Consider the following 20,696-nt stretch of genomic DNA (forward strand, 5'->3'; position numbering starts at 1 on the left):
AACTCTTGTAATTTACAAAGTACTTTCTGCACCCATTGTCTTACTTGATCTTCACATCGTCTCTGCGTACTAACCTTAAAGGTGGTACAGATTGAGTATCCATCCCTTATCCAAAATGCTTGGGACCAGAAGTGTTTCAGATTTTGGAATATTTGCATATGTATAACGAGATATCCTGGGGATAGAACCCAAGTCTGAACATGAAATTAATTTATATTTCATATATACCTTATACACATAGCCTGAAGGTAATTTTATACAATATGTGTGTGTAAATATATATATATATATATTTTTTTTTTTTTTTTACTAATTTTTGTGCATGAAATAAAGTTTGTGTTAATGTGTAATTTCCACTTGTGGCGTCATATCAGCACTCAGTTTCAGATTTGGGAACGTTTTGGATTTCAGATTTTCAAATTAGGAATGTTCAGTCTGTATGTTACCCCATTTTTAAATGAGGAAATATGGTAAGAGGTTAAGTGACTTGCTTGGGTCCACTAATTAGGCAATGGCAGAACAAAGGTTAATTTTTTGTTGAACATTCATAGATTTTTAGCATCACATTTAATTTTGTCATTTTTTAAAAGAGAACCTAAGACCCGGTGCTAGTAATTTACAGAGCAAACTCTGACAAACCCTAATCTCCTAGTTATTAGGCGAGTGTACTTTCTCTTAGGCTGTGACTCACGTAGATAACTAAGCTGAAATTAATATTTGTGATATTTAAATACTTTGTATTTTTTTCTTAGTATCTTAAAGTTTGAAGTAAAATGTTCAGTGCATATTACCATATTTAATTAGCTTACCCATGGTTGATAGCTATAGCTCCTAGCTTTTAGTACATGTGGAATAATGCAAACCTAACCTTTGTTCCTTTCCAGCACCAGCATTGGATGTTGATTGGCAGAGCAACAACACCTTTGCTTCTTGTAGTACAGATATGTGCATTCATGTCTGTAAATTAGGACAAGACAGACCTATTAAAACATTCCAAGGACATACGGTAAGAAACTTTTTTCCCCCATAAAGTCATTATGATAAATATGTGTCAGAATAGTTTTGAAATACATATGTTTATTATTCAAACAGCATCCCAGTTTATAAAATGAAAATGAGAATATTTACTGTTATTTTTAGAATGAAGTAAATGCTATCAAATGGGACCCAACTGGCAACCTCCTGGCCTCCTGCTCTGATGATATGACTTTGAAGGTAACTGAGTTAGTGGGGAGAACTGGGATGGGGGGTGGCAAACAGTATGGCTACTCTGACCATCTTAAGACCATTTAGAATGTATCTTTTACATTGAATATTTAAGCCTCGATGAGGACTTGTCCTACTTTTTAATTCTTAATCATTGTTTTTTGTTTTTTTAAATATATAAAAATACTCAAATGTAACAAATTCTATTAAAAAGATAGCTGTACGATGGGAATTATGATACTATATTAGTAAGGGATCTCCAGCAGATTAGAACAGATAGATGAGAGATTTATTATCAGGAATTAGCTCCCATGATTATGGAGGCTAAGAAGTCCCATAATCTGCTTTCTGCAAGCTGGAGATCCAGGAAAGTTGGTGGTCAAGGCCAGAGAACCAGGAGTGCCAATGGTGTAAAGTCCCAATCCAAGGGCAGAAGACCAATATCTTAGTTCAGCGGCCAGAGGCTGAGAATTTTCACTTTCCCCACCTTTTTGTTCTATTCAAACCTTCACATAACTGGATGAGTCCCATCCACATTGAGGAGGGAATTTTTTTCTCCTCAGTCTGCTGATTCAAATGTTAATCTGATCTGGAGACACCCTCACAGACACATCCAGAAATAATGTTTAACCAAACATCTGGGTACTCCATGACTTAGTCACAGATAGTAAGAAAGGTCATGTTAAAAATTGTATTCATCATTAGAAAGTGATATATTGGTGAAATTAAAGTTTATTTGCACATGTAAAGATTTGACCAATATGTACTCAAGATATTTGTAGCATTCATGGATTTGACTGAAAATCTGTGGATTGTATTAACTTGATTTTGCTTTTGTGTCAATGCATATCACCCTTACTGGGAAACTGATATATAGCAGAGAATTTCTTAGTGAGCGAGCCTAGTGGACATGTCAATATCCTCATCTCAACATAAATTTTTGTTTTTCTTGTGCTACTGAAAGCAAAACTGATACCTTGCACCTAAGCTCACCACATTCCACAGTTAGAGAAAAAAGAATTTTGAGGTAAAGAACAACCTATTAATCTCCAAAATAAATGAAGCCTTGAGCCCTCTCCTATAATAGCTAATTCTGTACCAAAAACAATTTTGTCCTTGACTTGGCAGTACCAATCACTGCAGTTGTGATGACCCTTACAGATATGATAATCATGAGGGGAAAATGCTTTTCCTCCTACCATGAACAGACTAAATGTAACCTTGGGAACCTTGTGGGTGTTTTTCCCCTAAAAGTACTTGCTGTGTTTTTAGGTAGGAAGTTTTTAAGTCTGGGTTCCCTTGAAAACATTACTAGTAAAAATGCTTTTATCTTTGAGTTTTCTTTGCATGCACATGCATTGATGCTTACAAAATGAAAAAATTTCTTCAGAACAGCATGTAGCACATAAGAGGAAATGAAAGAAGGCCAATATGAGGAAATGATACTGTCCAGAGAGCCTTGTGTAACGGATTGAGTTGCAGCTGGAGAGAGAGGTTGGAACTAGAAATTGTTAGAAAGCTTTTTTCATCTAAGAATAAGTAAAGGTAACATAAGATTTTAAAGCAGAAACTAGGTGGATGGAGAAGGTGTAATGGAACCATTTTTTGAGAAGAGGGAATACGAGATGGAGAACATCATGTCCAGCTTGAGCATCTTTGAGTCATTCAAGTGGAGGTGATAGGTGGGTCTGATGCTTGGGAGAGCTCTAAGCTTGAGGTGAAAAATTGGAAATTCTCAGCAGGTGGGTGGTCATTGAAAGCCTTTGGAATGGACAAAACTGTGTAAGTAGAAAGCACAGAGTAAGAAAAGAAGGAACTTGAAATAATAAGTCTTAAGAAACTTATAACAATTATCAGATCAAGAGGGATGAGCTTCCCAAAGGAAACTGAAAAGGGTTATCTAAAGTAGAAGGAGAGTGGATTATGTGGAGAAAAATATTTCAAGGGAGGTGAGGAATGAAGGTGGCCAAAAGTATCAAATGCTTTTGAAAGGTCTAATGAAGTAAGTCCTGGAAGCATGTCTTTTGGATTTATTTTACTTGGAGTTGTAAATATCTGGGGTACAAAAAACACATGCTGTTGATTCATTATCTTTTATTAGTTATGTTGCAAAAATGTGAAGTCCAGCTAATTTTGTTGTTGTTGTTGGCCCTTGGGTTTGGGAGCTGGGTGTTTGTGTTTGGCAAGATATTTTTTATTGAACGATTATGCCAGAAATACTTGTGCTATAAGTTTCTATTAATTTTTGATAAAAAATATACATTTTTAATTGATATACCTAGGTATATTTTCATCTCAGGAAAGGTGTACTCTCTACCCTTTTAATTATGGCATCTGTTACTTTTCATAGTTTTATGAGAGTCATGATGTTATTTGTAAGTTGCTTATTTTTTCTCCATTACAAAATTTGCTTGCTTCTACATTCTGAGAGCAAATTATAATGTATTATTATATGTTTTGGTTTTTTTAAAGAACAGTATAAGAACTGTGCCTTTAACATTTTACGATTATTGCTTCAAGAACTTCTTAAATCTTGAAGTTTGCACCATCTAAAGCTATCAAAAGTAGTCTTAGAACAGCCACAGTTAATTCATTCTTCAAACCTCATAATAGTGAATTCTTTTTAAAAGGCTTAAAGCTAACTTTTTTTTACAGAGATACAAATATTAAATATTTCTACTGCATTTAAATTTCTTTGTAAATATTCTCTTGACTTCTGTAACCATTCTGATTACGTGACTCATATTTTGTACTGGCCAGATAATATTTTAAATGTATTCATTGTTTGGAAAACTAATGTTATACATTTTTCTTTTTTGTTTAGATATGGAGTATGAAACAAGACAATTGTGTCCATGATTTGCAAGCACATAATAAAGAAATTTATACTATCAAATGGAGTCCAACAGGACCAGGGACAAATAATCCAAATGCCAACCTTATGTTAGCAAGGTGATATTTCTTGTTTATTTTAACTTTTATGAGTCTTCTACAAATAAAATTTCTAATATGACAGAAAATTAGGGAAGATTTCATGAAATGTATCCTACAAGGAATATATTTTTAATGGGAACCTTTAAACACAGGATTTTATTGATATTTCAGGTTATAATGGTTTTTTATATCTGGAGATAATCAAATATTAACTGATATCAAATATTGATTAAAACCCAAGTAATTGAGGCATAGTAAAATAAAGTTTCTTTGGCATCTTTTGAAAAAATATAAATATAAAACTGTGGCCTATTCAGTGTTCAAAACCATGTATCAGTAAAAAGGGATTATTTAAAAAGAAAAGGAATTCAGTGAATTAGCTCATGTATGTTTTCCAATTCAAGGTTTTGGGGATGCCTTTAAATTTCTTTTTTCTCTTATTTAACTTCCATTTTTAGGATACTGTCTTCCTAACAGTCCCCTCTACTTCTCTTAAAGAATTTGTGCCCAGCTATTTATCAGGAGTGCTTGAATATGGGAGGCTGGGGACAAGGTTGGGAAAGTATTTTATTACTTACTAAATCATTTTTTCCCCTCCCTTTTCAGTGCATCCTTTGATTCTACTGTTAGGTTATGGGATGTAGACCGAGGGATTTGCATCCACACTTTGACAAAACACCAAGAGCCTGTGTACAGTGTAGCTTTCAGTCCTGATGGCAGGTATCTGGCAAGTGGTTCTTTTGACAAATGTGTGCACATCTGGAACACACAGGTATGTCTGAGTTATTTAAATGGTCAAGTACTCTTACATTTAGTTAGAAGCATCTGCCAATGCAAATGTATTTTTCCTTTTTGGTTGTCATTCCTCATGTGGCATTAATTCAATTCTTTGTTTTAAAGTGAGTATACATTTTGGGGGAGTTTACAGCTAAGTGAAGACAAAAAACAATTGAAGTTTTATTTTCGTATTGTAGACCAGAATTTAGAAATGGATTTAGATTTCTTGTTTATTATTATTATTTTATTCCTTGTTTTTTCCAACAGCTTTGTAGACATAAAATGTGAAAGTTTAAAATGTATTTATTTAAATCACAGATTTTATTTTCTAAAAGAATTTTCTTTGAAGGAGCTAGATATGAGCAGTAAAAAAAATATGTTAAAGAACAAGATTTTATGACTGAATGCAGTGATTTATCAGAAACAAACGTTTTCAGGGACAATGCTATAGAGGTCCCTTCTTTAAAGTGGAGAAAACAGCCTGTTGTCTTCATTTTTAATTTTCTTAGTGTTTTAGTTTTTATGTTTCATTTACTATGGTTTTTATTATTATTATTATTATTATTGAGACAGAGTCCTGCTCTGTGGCACAGGGTAGTAAGTATACACTGGTGTCATCACAGCTCACTGCAGCCTCAACCTCCCGGGCTCATGCGATCCTCCTGCCTCAGCCTCCTAAGTAGTTGGGACTACAAGAGGATACACCCAGCTAATTTTTCTATTTTTAGCAGAGGCTGCGTCTTGCTTTTGCTTAGGCTAGTCTTGAGCTCCTGAGTTCAAGCGATCTCCCCGCTTGGCCTTTCCATAGTGCTAGGATAACAGGAAACACCGTGCCCGGCGCATTTACTATGTTTTTTTTAATAGCAGTCACTGGATTCACCCATCAGATCTTTGCTGGTGGTAGTACACACATAGTAAGTTTTTGGGGGCTGTTTCTGTGTAGTTGACCACCACCATAGTTGATTTTACAAACTAATTTGCATAAGTCATTTTCAAGTATTTTTTGATTAAGTTATACATTCATATGGTTCAGGAAACACCAAACATTGTATGAAGGTATACACTAAGAAGTATTTCCCATTTCTGGCTTCATTTGCTGGTAACTATTTTTATTAGTTTCTCTTTTCCTCCTTAGTTCTTTTTGTGAATAAAAGCATTGTGATTCTTTCATTTTACACTACCACTGGCATGTAGGAGAATATGCTACCTCACATTCCAACCTATAGATGAAAAATGGTATTTCAGTGTAGTTTTAAATTTGCATTTCTTGATGAGTGATGTTGTGAATATTTATATATTTAAGAGGTTATGTTAATTTTTCTGTGAACTGTCTGATCATGTTTTTTCCTTGGTTTTCAACTGGGCTATTGGTCTTCTTGATTTATAGAAGCTCTTTATGTACTGAAAAAATAAACCCTGTGTGATATGAATTACAGATTTTTCTCTAATTGAACAATTATTAAGCCAGAATCTTAAATTTATATTTTAATAAGATTTTAAAGTAATGGTACTACCTTAATATTTTTTCATTACTTTCTTACCTCTACTCCTCTGTTTTCTCTCTTTATGAATACATTTTAGGTATACTCTGTAACTATATATGTTTTAAAAATCTGTTTCCAAATTTTAGTGTTTGTGGGAGGACACTAATTGCACACCCAAGTAAATTTTTTAAAACTGAGCAACAGTTGAATAGTTTATGAAAGTGAATATAATATAAATAATAATGTAAATCTGCATGTATGTTCAAGTTAGTCTTTCAAGCAGAAAATAACATAACACCTATGTACCTATTGCCCAGATTTAATTGATAGTAACATTTTGCCACACTTGTTTTAGATCTCTTCCTTCCTGTTTTTACATGATAAAATGTTATCTATAGCTGAATTGTTTACCTCCATTTTCTTCATCTTTCCTAGAGGCTATGGTAGTCCTGAAAGAGAATGTCTGTCATTCCCATGATAAATGATATATATACTACTATTTTCTTTGATAAAATTATAATAAATGGTATATAACCTTCCAAGCTTGTATTTTTTTACCATTTTGTTTTTTCAGATGTAATCACATTATTACATATAGCTCTATATGATGGGGCCACTGCACTCCAGCCTGGGTGACAGAGCAAAACCTTTTCTCTTACCAAAAGAAAAAAATACATGTAGCTCTAGAATGGTGTTTTATTTTGACTGCTCTAGAGCATTGTACGAATATATCAGTTTTTTAATTCATTGTCCTATTGAGGGACTTTTAATATATGATAAACAACATGTGAACTTACTTGCACATGTTGTGTATATGAATGAAAGTTTCTCTAATGCTTTACTATGAATACATCTATAAGTGGAAATCATGGACTCAAAGGGTATATATACATGCTAAACTACTCTCCAAATTGCTTTACTCTTTACACTTCTAATGACAATATGTAGGATTTCCCATTTTCTCCTGTCCTAAGATTATCAGACCATTAAACATGTTTCCTGTTTGATGGATATGAAATAGTACTTTGTTTTAATTTGCATTTCCTTAATTCTTTTTTTTTTTTTTTTTTTTTTTTGAGACACGGTCTCACTCTGTTGCCCGGGCTAGCTCACAGCAACTTCAAACTCCTGGGCTCAAGCAATCCAACTGCCTCAGCCTCCCAAGTAACTGGGACTACAGGCATGCACCACCATGCCCGGCTGATTTTTTCTATATATTTTTAGTTGGCCAGATAATTTCTTTCTATTTTTAGTAGAGACAGGGTCTCGCTCTTGCTCAGGCTGGTCTCGAACTCCTGAGCTCAAACAATCCGCCCGCCTCGGCCTCCCAAGTGCTAGTATTACAGGCGTGAGCCACCGCGCCTGGCCGTATTTCCTTAATTCTTGATGTGTTTAAATGTCTTTTCACTTTTTTGAGTTTACCCTTCCCCTCACTTTTCAATTGTTTTCTTTATTTTTCATATTGATTAGTGTTCATTATGCATTCTGGATACTAATCCTTCTTGGTCATGTGAATTGCAATATCTCCCCATTTCCTGTCTTTTCATTTTCTTTGTGGGGTATTTATCATATAGAAGTTTTTAATTAGTGTTCAGATTTATTGGTCTTTTTTTTGGTTTTAATTAATTTTTTTTATTTTTAGAGGCAGGGTCTCGCTATGTTGCCCAGGATGGACTCCAACTCCTGGGCTCAAGCGATCCTCCTGCCTCAGCTTCCTGAGTAGCTGGGATTATAGGTATGGGCCACTGCACCCAGCTAGGTCTTTCCTTTCTCATGGTGCTTTTTGTAGCTTAATACATTCTTCCTTATGTAGATGTCATTGAGGTCTCTGATAGTTTTTCATAAGTATGTAAGATTTTTTCTTTTACATTTATATTTTTAACCTCTGTGGAACTGTTTTTTTATAAATGGTGTGAGGTAGGGATATAATTTTTATCTTTCCATATGGACACTCAGTTGTCTCAATACTATTCATTGTCCCCTTACTGTTTTCATAATGCCACTTTCATATACCAGGTTCGTCTATGTGGTTTGTTTCTAGATTCTCTTTTATTTGATTGATATATTTGTATATACCTGAATCAATAGCACAGTTTTTTAGTAACTTGAACTTTATAAGTCCCCTTCTTCTTCAAAATTGCTTTTCTGTTCTCAGCACATTAGTCTTCATATTTCCAAAAAAGAGCATGTAGTTCTGGATTTTCTTTGAGTGTGTTGAATTTATAGATGAAATTGGGGGAAATTATCATTGAGTTTTATCACCCATAAATGTTACATGTTCATTTATTTGTCTTTTATTTCTTTAGTAAAGTTTTATAATTTCTCTATAAAAATCTTTTTTTTCTTAATGTTTTCTAAGGTGCCTATGGTTTCTATGTTATTGTGAATGACATCTTTTAAAAAATACATTCCTTTTACTTACTAAAAGTAAGTTGTTCATGTTTGGGACATTTTCAGTCATTCATTTAGTCCATTGTGACAAAATCAGTTTTAACGAAATTTGAGTATAGAACTATAGAGTGCTAATGAAAGATACTGCTAGGCTTTTAAGAGCATTTGAGCACCTTATCTGTATTATTTTGTTGTATCACCATAGCGTATCAAAATTCTCATTTTACTTTTTTTAAGTTTAAAAATAGTAAAATGGCATCTAGTTAATTTTTAGTACATGAGAAAGTCATTTTTTTTGTTATATATACATCTAGTTGGGGTTTTTTTTCATTCATTACTTGGGTGATGTGTTACCTAAGCATTTGGGAGGTATATTATTGAAGGCTTATCCCAACATACATGAGATTTGAGGTAGATGTTGATGATCCAGTCCATTGGCCTTTTTAAGTGTCGTAGCTCTGCCTTGTTGACCATCTATATTGATTCATTATAGCTTAATTCAAGCTTAGAAATTGGCAAGTGCTTTTAAAAGAAAGCTGTTTGTTTTTAACCCCAACATTGACTGTAGATTGTAGGTATGTAGGTTGACTATGCAGTTTTCTGTATCTCAGAAACTTTAAATTTTGTTGGCTCCACTCCTTTCACCCCTCATTAACCATAGATATTCAAGACCTACTGTACTCAAAGTCTCATATATTGTAAAGAAATTTTAAGTGGAGAAGAAAACCATTTGAGTCTTCCCAATCTGATCAGCCTTAGAAGAATGTGCACCTATGGTTTGTGTCACATTAGTAGACTGAATTTAACAAGGAAAGTGAAGGAAAACAGTCTTCTAGCCTAGTGGTTAACTTGGATAGGCTGTATGGAAGGTATTTCTAAGGTACATGGCTTTTTGTCATGTTGTCTTCAGGTAGATCTGCTACCTCTAACTTGGCTTTTTTAGGTTATCATGAAGCTACAGAGACCGCTTTTCAGATTTGTCAGGGCAAAACACCAGAAGCACGTTTTCCATAGTTTTACAGTTTTCACAGTAGAACTTCTGACCACTGCCCTATTTAATAACTGGTTTCATAGGAGAATACATTTTTAACTGTTTTTCAGGGACAGCCGAATGATTTTTATTTTCATTGCTGAAGGAATAAAATAATTTAGTTACAATCCAGCTAAATTGATGAAATTGTTAGTATTCCCAGCTGTAGGTTTTTGGTTTTTTTTTTTAATTTATAACATCTTTGAAGAATAGTGTACATAACTCCCCTAGTTTAGGGGCTACTCAGTAAATAATGGAATAAATAAGAGAATTATTGGAATTTTCTTTAGTAGTTTGTTATACTTCCTATTTGGGATTTTTGTCAAAGAAATTCTGAATTAATTTTGTTTCTTTGTGTGTTAGCTAAATTCATGCATCCTTCAACAACCATAAATCTTCATGTCATACACCGAATGTTTACTTCTAGTTGTTAGCTGTGTGAAAGAGGTCAAAGATAACTTAGCCGAGAATGGTTATCAACATGGGAGAAACTGAATGTGTATGTGAGTAACCTTTTGAAAGCAAGCAGGCTGGTATTATCATTTTATAAAAGGATCATCACATCATATTTCTAGAATTTCAGAACTTGTACATATTTTATAGTTGAAGCTAGGTCTCACCTCTGATTGCTAGAAATAAGATCATGAAATATTTTTTATCTCATTTTGATTTGCAATAATATAATGATTTTTAAGATTTTGTTTTTCATTTTTTAGACAGGTGCTCTAGTTCACAGCTATAGGGGAACAGGTGGAATTTTTGAAGTTTGTTGGAATGCCGCAGGAGACAAAGTTGGAGCCAGTGCATCAGATGGTTCAGTAAGTATAGTAAAATATTTCCAAAGAGGGTATGGGGGTGTACTGGGGTGTGTGTGTGCGCGCACGTTGAAATGTGGCTTATCATGGTAGTGACACAAAGTGTTCTTTTCAAAATAAATTTTAAGATATGGTTTTGCTTTTTTTCCCCCTGAAGATTGTATACTTTTCATGTTTATTGCATTCAAGTAATGTAAACAAAATTTAAGCTATCTTTGCTAAGAGTGCCTTTGTAATTAAGAAATGGGCTGTTATTTTTTTATGTAAACCTTCATTAATGAAATTAAATATAGCAGAGTACTACTCTGAGAGTGATTTGAATTTTTAATTCCTATTTGTACCTTTTCCTCCCCACAGAAGTGTGTTGTTGGCCCAAGACAGGTGGGATTAGAGGCAGTTGGTTCCTGCATTGAGGAATGTGTGATACTGAGAGACTTGCAGGATGAGGTTGGCCAGCTCTTTACAGAAATCCTAGTATGGCTTCCAAAGCTCTAAAAGCAGAGGGAAGATAGAAGGAGCATAGCCATTAGCTGTTTACTGAAGCTGTAGCTGAATATAATCTGTGATATCTTTCATTAGGGTCCAAGTGATAGGAAATTGTCTGTTTTGAGCATTTTTCTCTTTTTAATAGTAATTTCTAAAACATCTAGCCATGGTTCTTCCCCCATAGTATTAGTTCATGCCTGTCTGCTTGATCTACTTAAATGATCGGTTAAGTGCCATACTTTCATGATTACTGTGCTTTACCCGTTTTGTGAATTTGGGACTAAGAAACAGACTCCAAATTATACTATAGAAAAGTTAAACATAAAATGTACAATAAAATATTGAACACACTGGTTGATTATTTTAATCTCTTACAGGTTTGTGTATTAGACCTTCGGAAATAGCGCTACTAGTTGGAAGCCATGGACCGACTATGAATGTGTACATAGCCAAAATGACTGTCCCTGACCCATGTACTGCTATAGTCCCACTTGAACCATGGCCAGTCCACTGCAGCCAAATCTAAAAGAAATATATACATACAGTGTATATAAACAAAATTGCACCCTGAAGATGACAGAGTTTTGTCACAGCTTGTGAATTCTGTTCACCAAGTGCTGGAATCTAATCTGCTGTGCCCCTAAAATAGCGTTTAGAAGTTTCGGATATGAAAACCAGAAGAGAGAAAGAAACATACATTATAAAACTAGACCATACATGTACCAGTTTTTGGATACTAATGACAGCCTTGTTTCTCCCCTTTGAATCAGCAGACACCATGGATTATATTCTTTTTTCCCTTCAGTAGTGAGCAGTTTGTATGTACAGAGAAAATGGACTTACAAAAACTTGCAGCAGTAGTTTGTTCTTGCTTTTAAATTTTGTTTTTGGTTTAGATTATGGATGCATGAAGTAAGGGAGTGAATCAGTTTCTTGTTTATATTTTTTTCACCTTTTAAACAACAAAAAAAATTCTTAAAAATATTTTAATGCATTCTTTTGAAGAGGTAGATGTTTGGTACATTTTATGGCTCCCAGAGCATATATTCAATTGGTGCATGTTGTGGAAGGGGGAATTGGAAATTAAATGAAAACATATGACTTTGGTCATGTCAATCTGTAAGACACATCAGTAAAAGGGTATTATGCTCTGTTTTTGTTGGTGATGTGGCTTAAATGCAATAGTTTCTTTTTTGGGACATATTTCTGCCAATTACAGACTAGAAGGGCACAAAATGTTTGTTTTTTTTTTTTTTTTTTAAAATACCATAGAGAAGATACATTAAAAAAAAATCTTCTGATGTTTTGTAGCCATAACTAAATTATGGTTAAAATGTGCACTATTGTGAAAAGGAGCAAAGTAGTTTTGGGGTTTTTTGTTGTTTGTTTTGCTTTGTTTTTTAAGAGATTAAAATGTTTCTGGATAAGGATTAGCTTCTCAAAGTGTCCATCATTCTGTGTAGAAGCTTAAATATGTAATGTAACCAAACTCCAGTATTAAAAAATCTCTGATGTTATTTTTCTTTATACAAAGCAAGATAACGGCATATAACACTGCCATTACACGGCAAAATGTTTGCTACCTTAGTTTAAAAAACAATCTTTAAAACAAAAGACTTGCTTCAAGATGTTTTTAAATAGCAGTGATTCAGAATTTTTTTTTTAAAGTATAATTGCACTAACCTCCCTGCTGCTTTGATTCTGCATTTGTGGTACTTGTGACTACATTTTTTCAAATATAGATAGATTTAAGCTGCTATTTTTTTTTTCAGTAATCACTACTATATCATGTCTTTTACTCTTTATAATATCAAGTATTTTCATAAAGATACAAGTATCAGATCACTCCTTTTGTGCTCATGCAACTGAAAGTAAAATATACAGACAAATGATAGCATGAGGCCATGTTTATATATGTGACTAACAGGGTTTGTCATGATTAACATAAGAATCCAGGAAATGTCAGTTTTGAAGAGAATAGTTGTCAAATTTATATCTCAAAGATTTTAATTAAGGAATTGCTTGTTATTGAGCTTAGCAAATTGATAACACTATTTCTGTCACTAATTATTTTGAGACCTTTACTACTAAAATTTTAATCTATGTTCTAAGTTTAAGTGAAAACTAATTTAACCCAAGTAATGCAGCTTTGATTTTCAGCATTTGTTGCTTTGCTATTTTTACAAAACAGCATTGATTGAAGCAAGTCTTGGTTTTACTAAGGTAGGATGGCATTTGCTATTGGTAAAGAGAATAAATACACTTAATTTCACAATACATTGTTATATGTACCCCAGTTGTTGTTAGTGGGGACTATGATACTGTAATAATATTTTTTAAAATTTACATCCAGAGAGGCAGTCATTCATGATGGTTTTGTGCCAGCTCTTTTTAGGGTTTTGGATCACATTAGAGATATTTAGAACTTATTACCCTGTGACTTATGTAGGAAACCTAATATGCTGAGTATCTGGCACTTGAAATCCTGCTTTTATTGCTGGAGGTCCACATCTATGGTTGACCTCTGTTGTTGTTTAAAAAAATAAATAAAAATAAAAAAATCTGTGCAATAATTTTTAAATGTGCTCCCAGGAATAGACACAAATGTTTTGAGTATGTTTAAGCTGCATTTTCCTTTAGGATGCATTTGTCAATTGCACTGAATTTAAATCTGAAAGTTGGAGGTGATTATTGATAGTACTTTTGTATTTTGATATGGACAATTTATTCATTTGCGTACAGTTATTGACTTTTTTCCCAGCTGATAAAATGATAGTCAAGAAATTCTGCAATATAGCTGCCAAAATGGACAGCTACATTTTTAAGATATTGTCATCTTTTCTGTTTTTTTCTTTTTAATTCTTTAGCTATTTTACTTAAGCATAATAGCCACAATAGGACATATAAAAGATTATAAATACAGAGCTTTATTATCCTGAAGTCTTGGGTCTTTTAAGTATAAACTTTTCTGAAAGGTATCCATTTTGTAGGCTTGGGTTCTTCATGAGCATGAGATTCTTTATTTTTGCTGCTGTTCTCAAGATCATCATTGCCTGCTGATGTGCCACGATGCTGCTCCAAAAGACAAAAATAAGATTGTCTCTAATTTGAGCAGTAACATGATTGCAAGAGACCAAGTTTCACAGCCTGTAAAGTTCTGTATTTGGGGTTCTTGCTTATTTTTCCTCCTGTATTCTTCTGAAAACTTATTCCTGAAGATCAGCTGAATCCAGTAGTTTTTCTGTGGTATTCATTATATCATTTGTTGTATAAGCTACTGTAAGAAACCTATCATTAAGGAAAAATAGAAAGGAAAACTTGAATACTCATTGATGAAAATAGAATAAAGAAAGAGCAGCTGCCACTCTTAAACAACATAAAGGAATATCTTTTTTTTCTCCTCCATGTAGGAAATCCCATAAGTTCTTATATTTGTTCCAATCCCCATTTCCTATCATTGATCAGGTAACATCATTGACTTTCAAATGACTTTTAGAAGTGGTAACTTTTAATTTTCTAATAGATATTAGAGTGTATCGAATTCTGTTTATTCTCTAGGTAAGTATGTTTTAGGATTAAACACCTTTTACAGATACTGAAAGTGCCTCCTTTTGTGGTGTAAAAAAACAAATTATGGTGCAAAAAGTAATCACTAGATTGAATTACATGAAGGTTTTTTGCTTTTTGACATGAAAATGTCAAGAGAAAGGCCAAAGATTTGTACTTTTTCACTTAACTTATGAAGCACTCCTTTTTTCCTTAAACTTCTTTCTGTCAAATTAGATTTAATGAGAGAGTACTATTTTTCAGGAGCTATCTGTTTATGTAGAATGATTTGTTAAGAGTAATGTAAACTATTATTGAGTAGAGGCCTAAAGAGGACTGTGCATTTTTGCTATTTAAAGGAATCACAAATGACCGTACTTATGTGAGCAAAAATGACAAGTTTTACTAGATAAGTAGAAAACTAAATCTCAAATGCAGTGCTATTTACTCTTTTAAAACAATTTTCATTTTCTTAAGCACATTGTACATTTCTACAGAAACCTGTGTTTATTATCACATGCTAAGGATGGTACTTGCATATGGTGAATTACTGTTGACAGTTTCCGCAGAAATCCTATTTCAGTGGACCAACATTGTGGCATGGCAGCAAATGCCAACATTTTGTGGAATAGCAGCAAATCTACAAGAGACCCTGGTTGGTTTTTTGTTTTGTTTTGTTTTTCCCCCTTCTCCTGAATCAGCAGGGATGGAAGGAGGGTAGGGAAGTTATGAATTACTCCTTCCAGTAGTAGCTCTGAAGTGTCACATTTAGTATCAATTTTTTTAAACATGATTATAGTTAAATTTAGAAAAGAGAAAAAAGAGGAAGTGTTCACTTTTGTAATACACTGATTTAGAAATTTAATGTCTTATATCAGTAGTTCTGAGGTATTGATAGCATTCTTTATTTCTGCCTTTATGTTGACAGTGTTGAAGCAGGGTGAATAACTAGGGCATATTTTTTTTTTTCTAGTAAAGTGTTTCATGATGTTTTCTTTGGAATTTCTGGATAAGTTCAAGAAAACATTCTGCATGTTGTATCTAGTCCGATGTACTTATCCATCTCATTACAAACAAAAACACGCAGAGTGCATTTTGTAGCTCTGTAATCGTTGAATACAGAAGTAATTTTCTTCTTTCCTGACTTTGACATTGTAGCTATAATGTTTTCATTTTGATTTTTACAAATCCTTTGGGTCTAATTCTGTGAGCCTACCTATAGCACTGGATTAAAATGTCTGCATCATTTCTTTAGTTACCCAGTTAACTTTAAAACTGTTGTAAAAGTGTAAACCAGCCCATGACAGTTTTTTTGTATATGTTAAAGAACTTTATTGTTCAGTTTTCATGATTATTGTATAAGGAAGACTGATATAGATGTTCTATGCTGTCCTGGACCATGTTAATTACACTTATGATGTATTTTGGTTCCACATCACAATGATTTGTCCCCAATGACCTTTTATCCTTTCTAGGCACATTTTTTTGTTGTTGTTGTTGCAGTTTCCCTTTGCATTGTATTGCTTTGACAACTGTAATTTGAATCAGATCTGAAAGAGGTCCAGAATAAAATATATTTTGATATTATGTTGGCTGTGTACATATATAAAACCTTTGATATCTATGTAGTTTGTACAGACTATTTCCTAGTCAAGTAAAGAGAGAGAGATGGTATTTCTTGTTTACAGTTTCTTGTTTACATTTTAATTGCTTTTATTCCTCCAATGTTCTATTGTAGAATAAACTTTTTTGCTCTGAGTTAGCGTTCATAACCTATAACATGTGTATTCTCTCCCATACTGGTGTTTCCGATTATAACTGCATCAGAACCCAAACCACTGTTTTTCATGAACATTTTGTTTTCCAAGATATAAACTTTAAAGTAAGCCCATAGGTAAAATTACAAATTTTACTATTTTATTACTTCTTGCAGGAGATAAGATTTTTTTTAAATGAAGGGATTATTTACTATTTTTATTAATAATAATAGAGCATCTAATCAGCTAAAAGATAGCAATTTTTAATTATTATGAAAAATCAATATTGTATTTAAAGGACATTATTTCACATTAAGCTAAAAGAGACCTCAGATTCATTTGTTTGCTTAGCACACAGTTGAGCACAAAACAATGTGTATATGTTGTTGAAGATTAGGGCAAGAGGTTCAACTTCCTTAATGACCTTTTTTTCTTCACATAAACCAGTTATAGTACAGTCATTTTCTTCCTTAGTTGCTTATGTTACTACAAACTTTATAATAAAAGAGACTAGGCACTTTCCAGTTTTAATTAATCCCAACTCCTTTAGAGTTAGAGACTTTTAAAAAGAATCATTGAGCATATTTTTTGTATTCTACAGGTCTTCCACCTTTCCTTTCCATTTCCTTAAATAGAAACAAATACAGGCATAGCCTTATTATGTTTTATTAGAGATAAGTCACTGCAGTTGCTAGAACTGACAGCCTTCATTTTCAAGGGGTTAACTTTTATTGCATGGCATAGATTGTTAATAATATTCTGCATTTGATACTTTTTCAAAATGTATTGAACTAAGGATTAGAATCCATATAAGTTTGAGGTAAAGCTGAAGTGAATTTGAACGATCATAGAAGGGATTATTTTTATTTTCACAGTTTTTATACTTTACAATGGATTAAATTTCTTTCCTATTATAATTCATAGCAGATCAGATTAAAGTTTACTGTTTTCTCAATATATTCATTTGAAAAATACAGTGGAGGAAAAGACACTATAGACGGTAGTTTTATGGTGCTTTTCTCTGCTGTCGCAAAGCACTCTGTCATCAATGAAATGTTAACCCTATGCTACTCTTCCTGCGTGCTTCTTAAATGTCATATCTCAATGCCTAATTGTCCTAACTTGTAATATTTTTGTATGAAATTTTTTAGGAGTTCCTTGTAATTTCTTTATAATTTAAAATATATTAAACACAAAGTGTTTAGTAAAGTACAGAAGACAATTACTAATGTTTCTTGGTTGTTGGGTTTGTATGATCAATTGGGCAGACAATTCACATTTGAAGAACTAGGGCCAATGGGGTGGAATTTACACAGAAAAAAATATCAGTCTTTTTTTTTTTTTTTTTTTTAAAGCCTTTCTAACATACTAATCTAATGTCAGAGTGGGCCATCTTAAGGAGATACTATAGCACCAGAAATATCAGAAGCATAGGTTGGATGGCCACCAGCCAGGACTGCTGTGAAGAAACTCAACAAGTACTGCATGACTATCTCAAATAGTCAAACTCCTACATTAAAAAATCCAGTCACATTGAACTCATTTTGAGATGAGACATTTGAAAACGTCAGCTTCCAGAATCTTACACATTGAATATAGGGCACTTTGAAAAATCTACACATTGTTAGAATCTTTTCCACATAAGCTTTTATTATAAGGCTTAATTTATATACATTACTTGACCAGGTTAATTGTCTGATTTTCCAACTTGAGTGTGTGAGGAACAATACACTCCAGGAAAGGGTGAGGAAAAAGAAATTCCTAGTAGAATGAAGAGCTGTACTTTTGGTATAGATAGCATAATGGTGGCCTAGAGTCATCAAATAATTCAAATTAAGTTTAATGTGACATAAAAATGTACCTATGTAAAAAAAAAAAAGTAGCTATGTAGTTTTTAGTATTTCCAGCTGAAGTGGTTGAAATAGTCTGTGGGAATAAATGCTGAAGTTGGATGATTTTGGTGTTCAAGTAAATGAAGTCTTACAATAAAAAAATCAAAATGAAATTACAGGTAAGTTAATTTTACTTTTTAAACAATGTTGGTTAACCTGTAATGTCCTTTGGAATCCTTTTTAAAGTAGAATGCCTGTCCCTACCCATGACCTATGGGCTAATATGGTAGCACTAGGTAAGTGTGCTTTTTTCATGTTTGTTTGGTTTTGTGCCATAGATCAGCAGTCCCCAACCTTTTTGGCACCAGGGACCATTTTCATGGAAGACAATTTTTCCACAGACCAGGGCGGGAGTGGGGGGTTTGGATGATTGAAGTGCATTACATTTATTGTGTGCTTTATTTCTAGTATTATTACATGATAATATATAATGAAGTAATTATTCAAGTCACCATGGGTTGGGGACCCCTGCATAGATGCCTGAGGGAGGATGTCGCTGGCATATATTTATTGTAGAGCTCGTGTTTATAAAGAAATTCAAATACAAGGTATAAGTAATAGATTCTCATTTTCAATGCATACCTGAAAAAATACAGATGAAACTTTAATAGTCATTGATTTCAGAACCTTTTCACTGAAATCATCAGGAGCTTTTGTCCCATCAGCACAGGTACTTCCCTGTGCTACAGGTGTAAAACATGCTGTAGGGTTTAAGAGCTTGAATTCTGCCTGACTGCCTGGGGCTAGACTAGATGTTTGACCTAAGAAATTATTGTCCTTGTTTCCGCGTCTGCAGAACAGGGCTAGTGGTAGTTACTTACCTCATAGATGGGTTATGAGGACTAAAATTTTAATATTATCTAAAGCTCTTAGAGAATAGTGCTTGTCTGTATAAAGCACACTATACATTACCATCATTTTTATTTTTTTTATGGTCACATTGTATTATACACCAAAAATTAGCCTCCTGTAGTGTATGTTTACTTTTTTTTTTTTTTTTTTTTTTTGGAGACAGAGTCTCGCTCTGTTGCCCGGGCTAGAGTGAGTGCCGTGGCGTCAGCCTAGCTCACAGCAACCTCAAACTCCTGGGCTGAAGCAATCCTCCTGTCTCAGCCTCCCGAGTAGCTGGGACTACAGGCATGCGCCACCATGCCCGGCTAATTTTTTCTATATATATTTTTGGTTGTCCATATAATTTCTTTCTATTTTTAGTAGAGACGGGGTCTCGCTCTTGCTCAGGCTGGTCTCGAACTCCTGACCTTGAGCAATCCACCAGCCTCGGCCTCCCAGAGTGCTAGGATTACAGGCGTGAGCCACCACGCCCGGCCGTATGTTTACTTTTTCACTGTTCACTGTTAAAAACAATGATGCAATAAACATTTGTGTATCTACAGGACAAAAACAGTCAGTTCTGATGTACACCGCTGGTTAACAGCCACTTCAAAGAGTGTGAAACTTGATTCCCAGCCCCTTTGTGGCATCAGCTGAATCTGTTATTTCAAAAGGAATCTTTTAGGGAAATGTGGAAGGGCGATTTTTTGGGAAGACTGGTTTGTGTATTTATTCAATGTAGGTACAGGAATGAGTATTTTAGACTGGTAAAAGACAATCACTGGGCAGAGTTAGCAGGAAACAACTCATTTTTTAAGCCTTCCCCCCACCCCCTTTTAACATTTAATCATTAAATGCTAAAGATATGGCAAAGATTTTGCTAAACATAGATGAAAATTTTTCTACCACAGAGCACAATATACAGATTAAATCCAATTAAAAACTTCACAGACTATCAGACTTTTAATAGTGTATACTAATACTGCTGGAAGCCAAATTCCGTACATGTGCTAGATTAGCAGACATTTGGGTTTTTTTTCTAGGCCGCTTTAACCCATTTTGTCTTCCTGAGTCCTGGGTCCTCTTTTGTTTATTTTCTTCAACAAATATTTGTCGAATAATATGTTCCAGGAAGTGTTTCTGACACTGGATGTACAATAGTAAGCAAGAAAAAAGTAGACTTTGTTCTTGTGTGGTGTATCTACAGGAGAAGATGATGCTTCCTTAAGTGTTATACAGAGAAAGAATTAAGTTGAAGCATCTGAAGCCCAAAACTGCCAGATACTGGCAGTTCAAATGGTTCGACCTAATTTGTGGTGGTGTGTTTGTAAATGGCAAAGGAGATACCTAACAGCTTGGGGTTTCAACCCAGACTAAGCTCAACTGTCTGTGTATGTCCCAGAATACATTCATCTCTCTCTGTGATGTACATTACACCTATAATTAACTTTTTTTTATGTCTTGTAGTGGTCACTATTATTTTAAATAGTATGTATTTACATCTTTATTACTTTAAACAATATCCATTGATTTCTTAACCATGAAAG

General features: G+C 33.7%; 1 protein-coding gene across 1 annotated transcript in view; it reads left to right on the forward strand.

The window, feature by feature from the left end:
• TBL1XR1 (TBL1X/Y related 1) overlaps window positions 1-12,341 on the forward strand; it is a 165,667-nt gene extending 153,326 nt beyond the window's left edge. The window contains exons 12-17 of the mRNA XM_069472918.1: window positions 885-1,006; window positions 1,141-1,215; window positions 4,031-4,158; window positions 4,747-4,912; window positions 10,539-10,640; window positions 11,501-12,341. Of these exons, the coding sequence (XP_069329019.1) occupies window positions 885-1,006; window positions 1,141-1,215; window positions 4,031-4,158; window positions 4,747-4,912; window positions 10,539-10,640; window positions 11,501-11,527 (620 nt within the window). The 3' untranslated portion in view covers window positions 11,528-12,341. The remainder of the gene's footprint in view (window positions 1-884; window positions 1,007-1,140; window positions 1,216-4,030; window positions 4,159-4,746; window positions 4,913-10,538; window positions 10,641-11,500) is intronic.
• Window positions 12,342-20,696: the final 8,355 nt, after the last annotated feature.

Source organism: Eulemur rufifrons, chromosome 7, assembly GCF_041146395.1.
Source record: "Eulemur rufifrons isolate Redbay chromosome 7, OSU_ERuf_1, whole genome shotgun sequence".
NCBI lineage: Eukaryota > Metazoa > Chordata > Mammalia > Primates > Lemuridae > Eulemur > Eulemur rufifrons.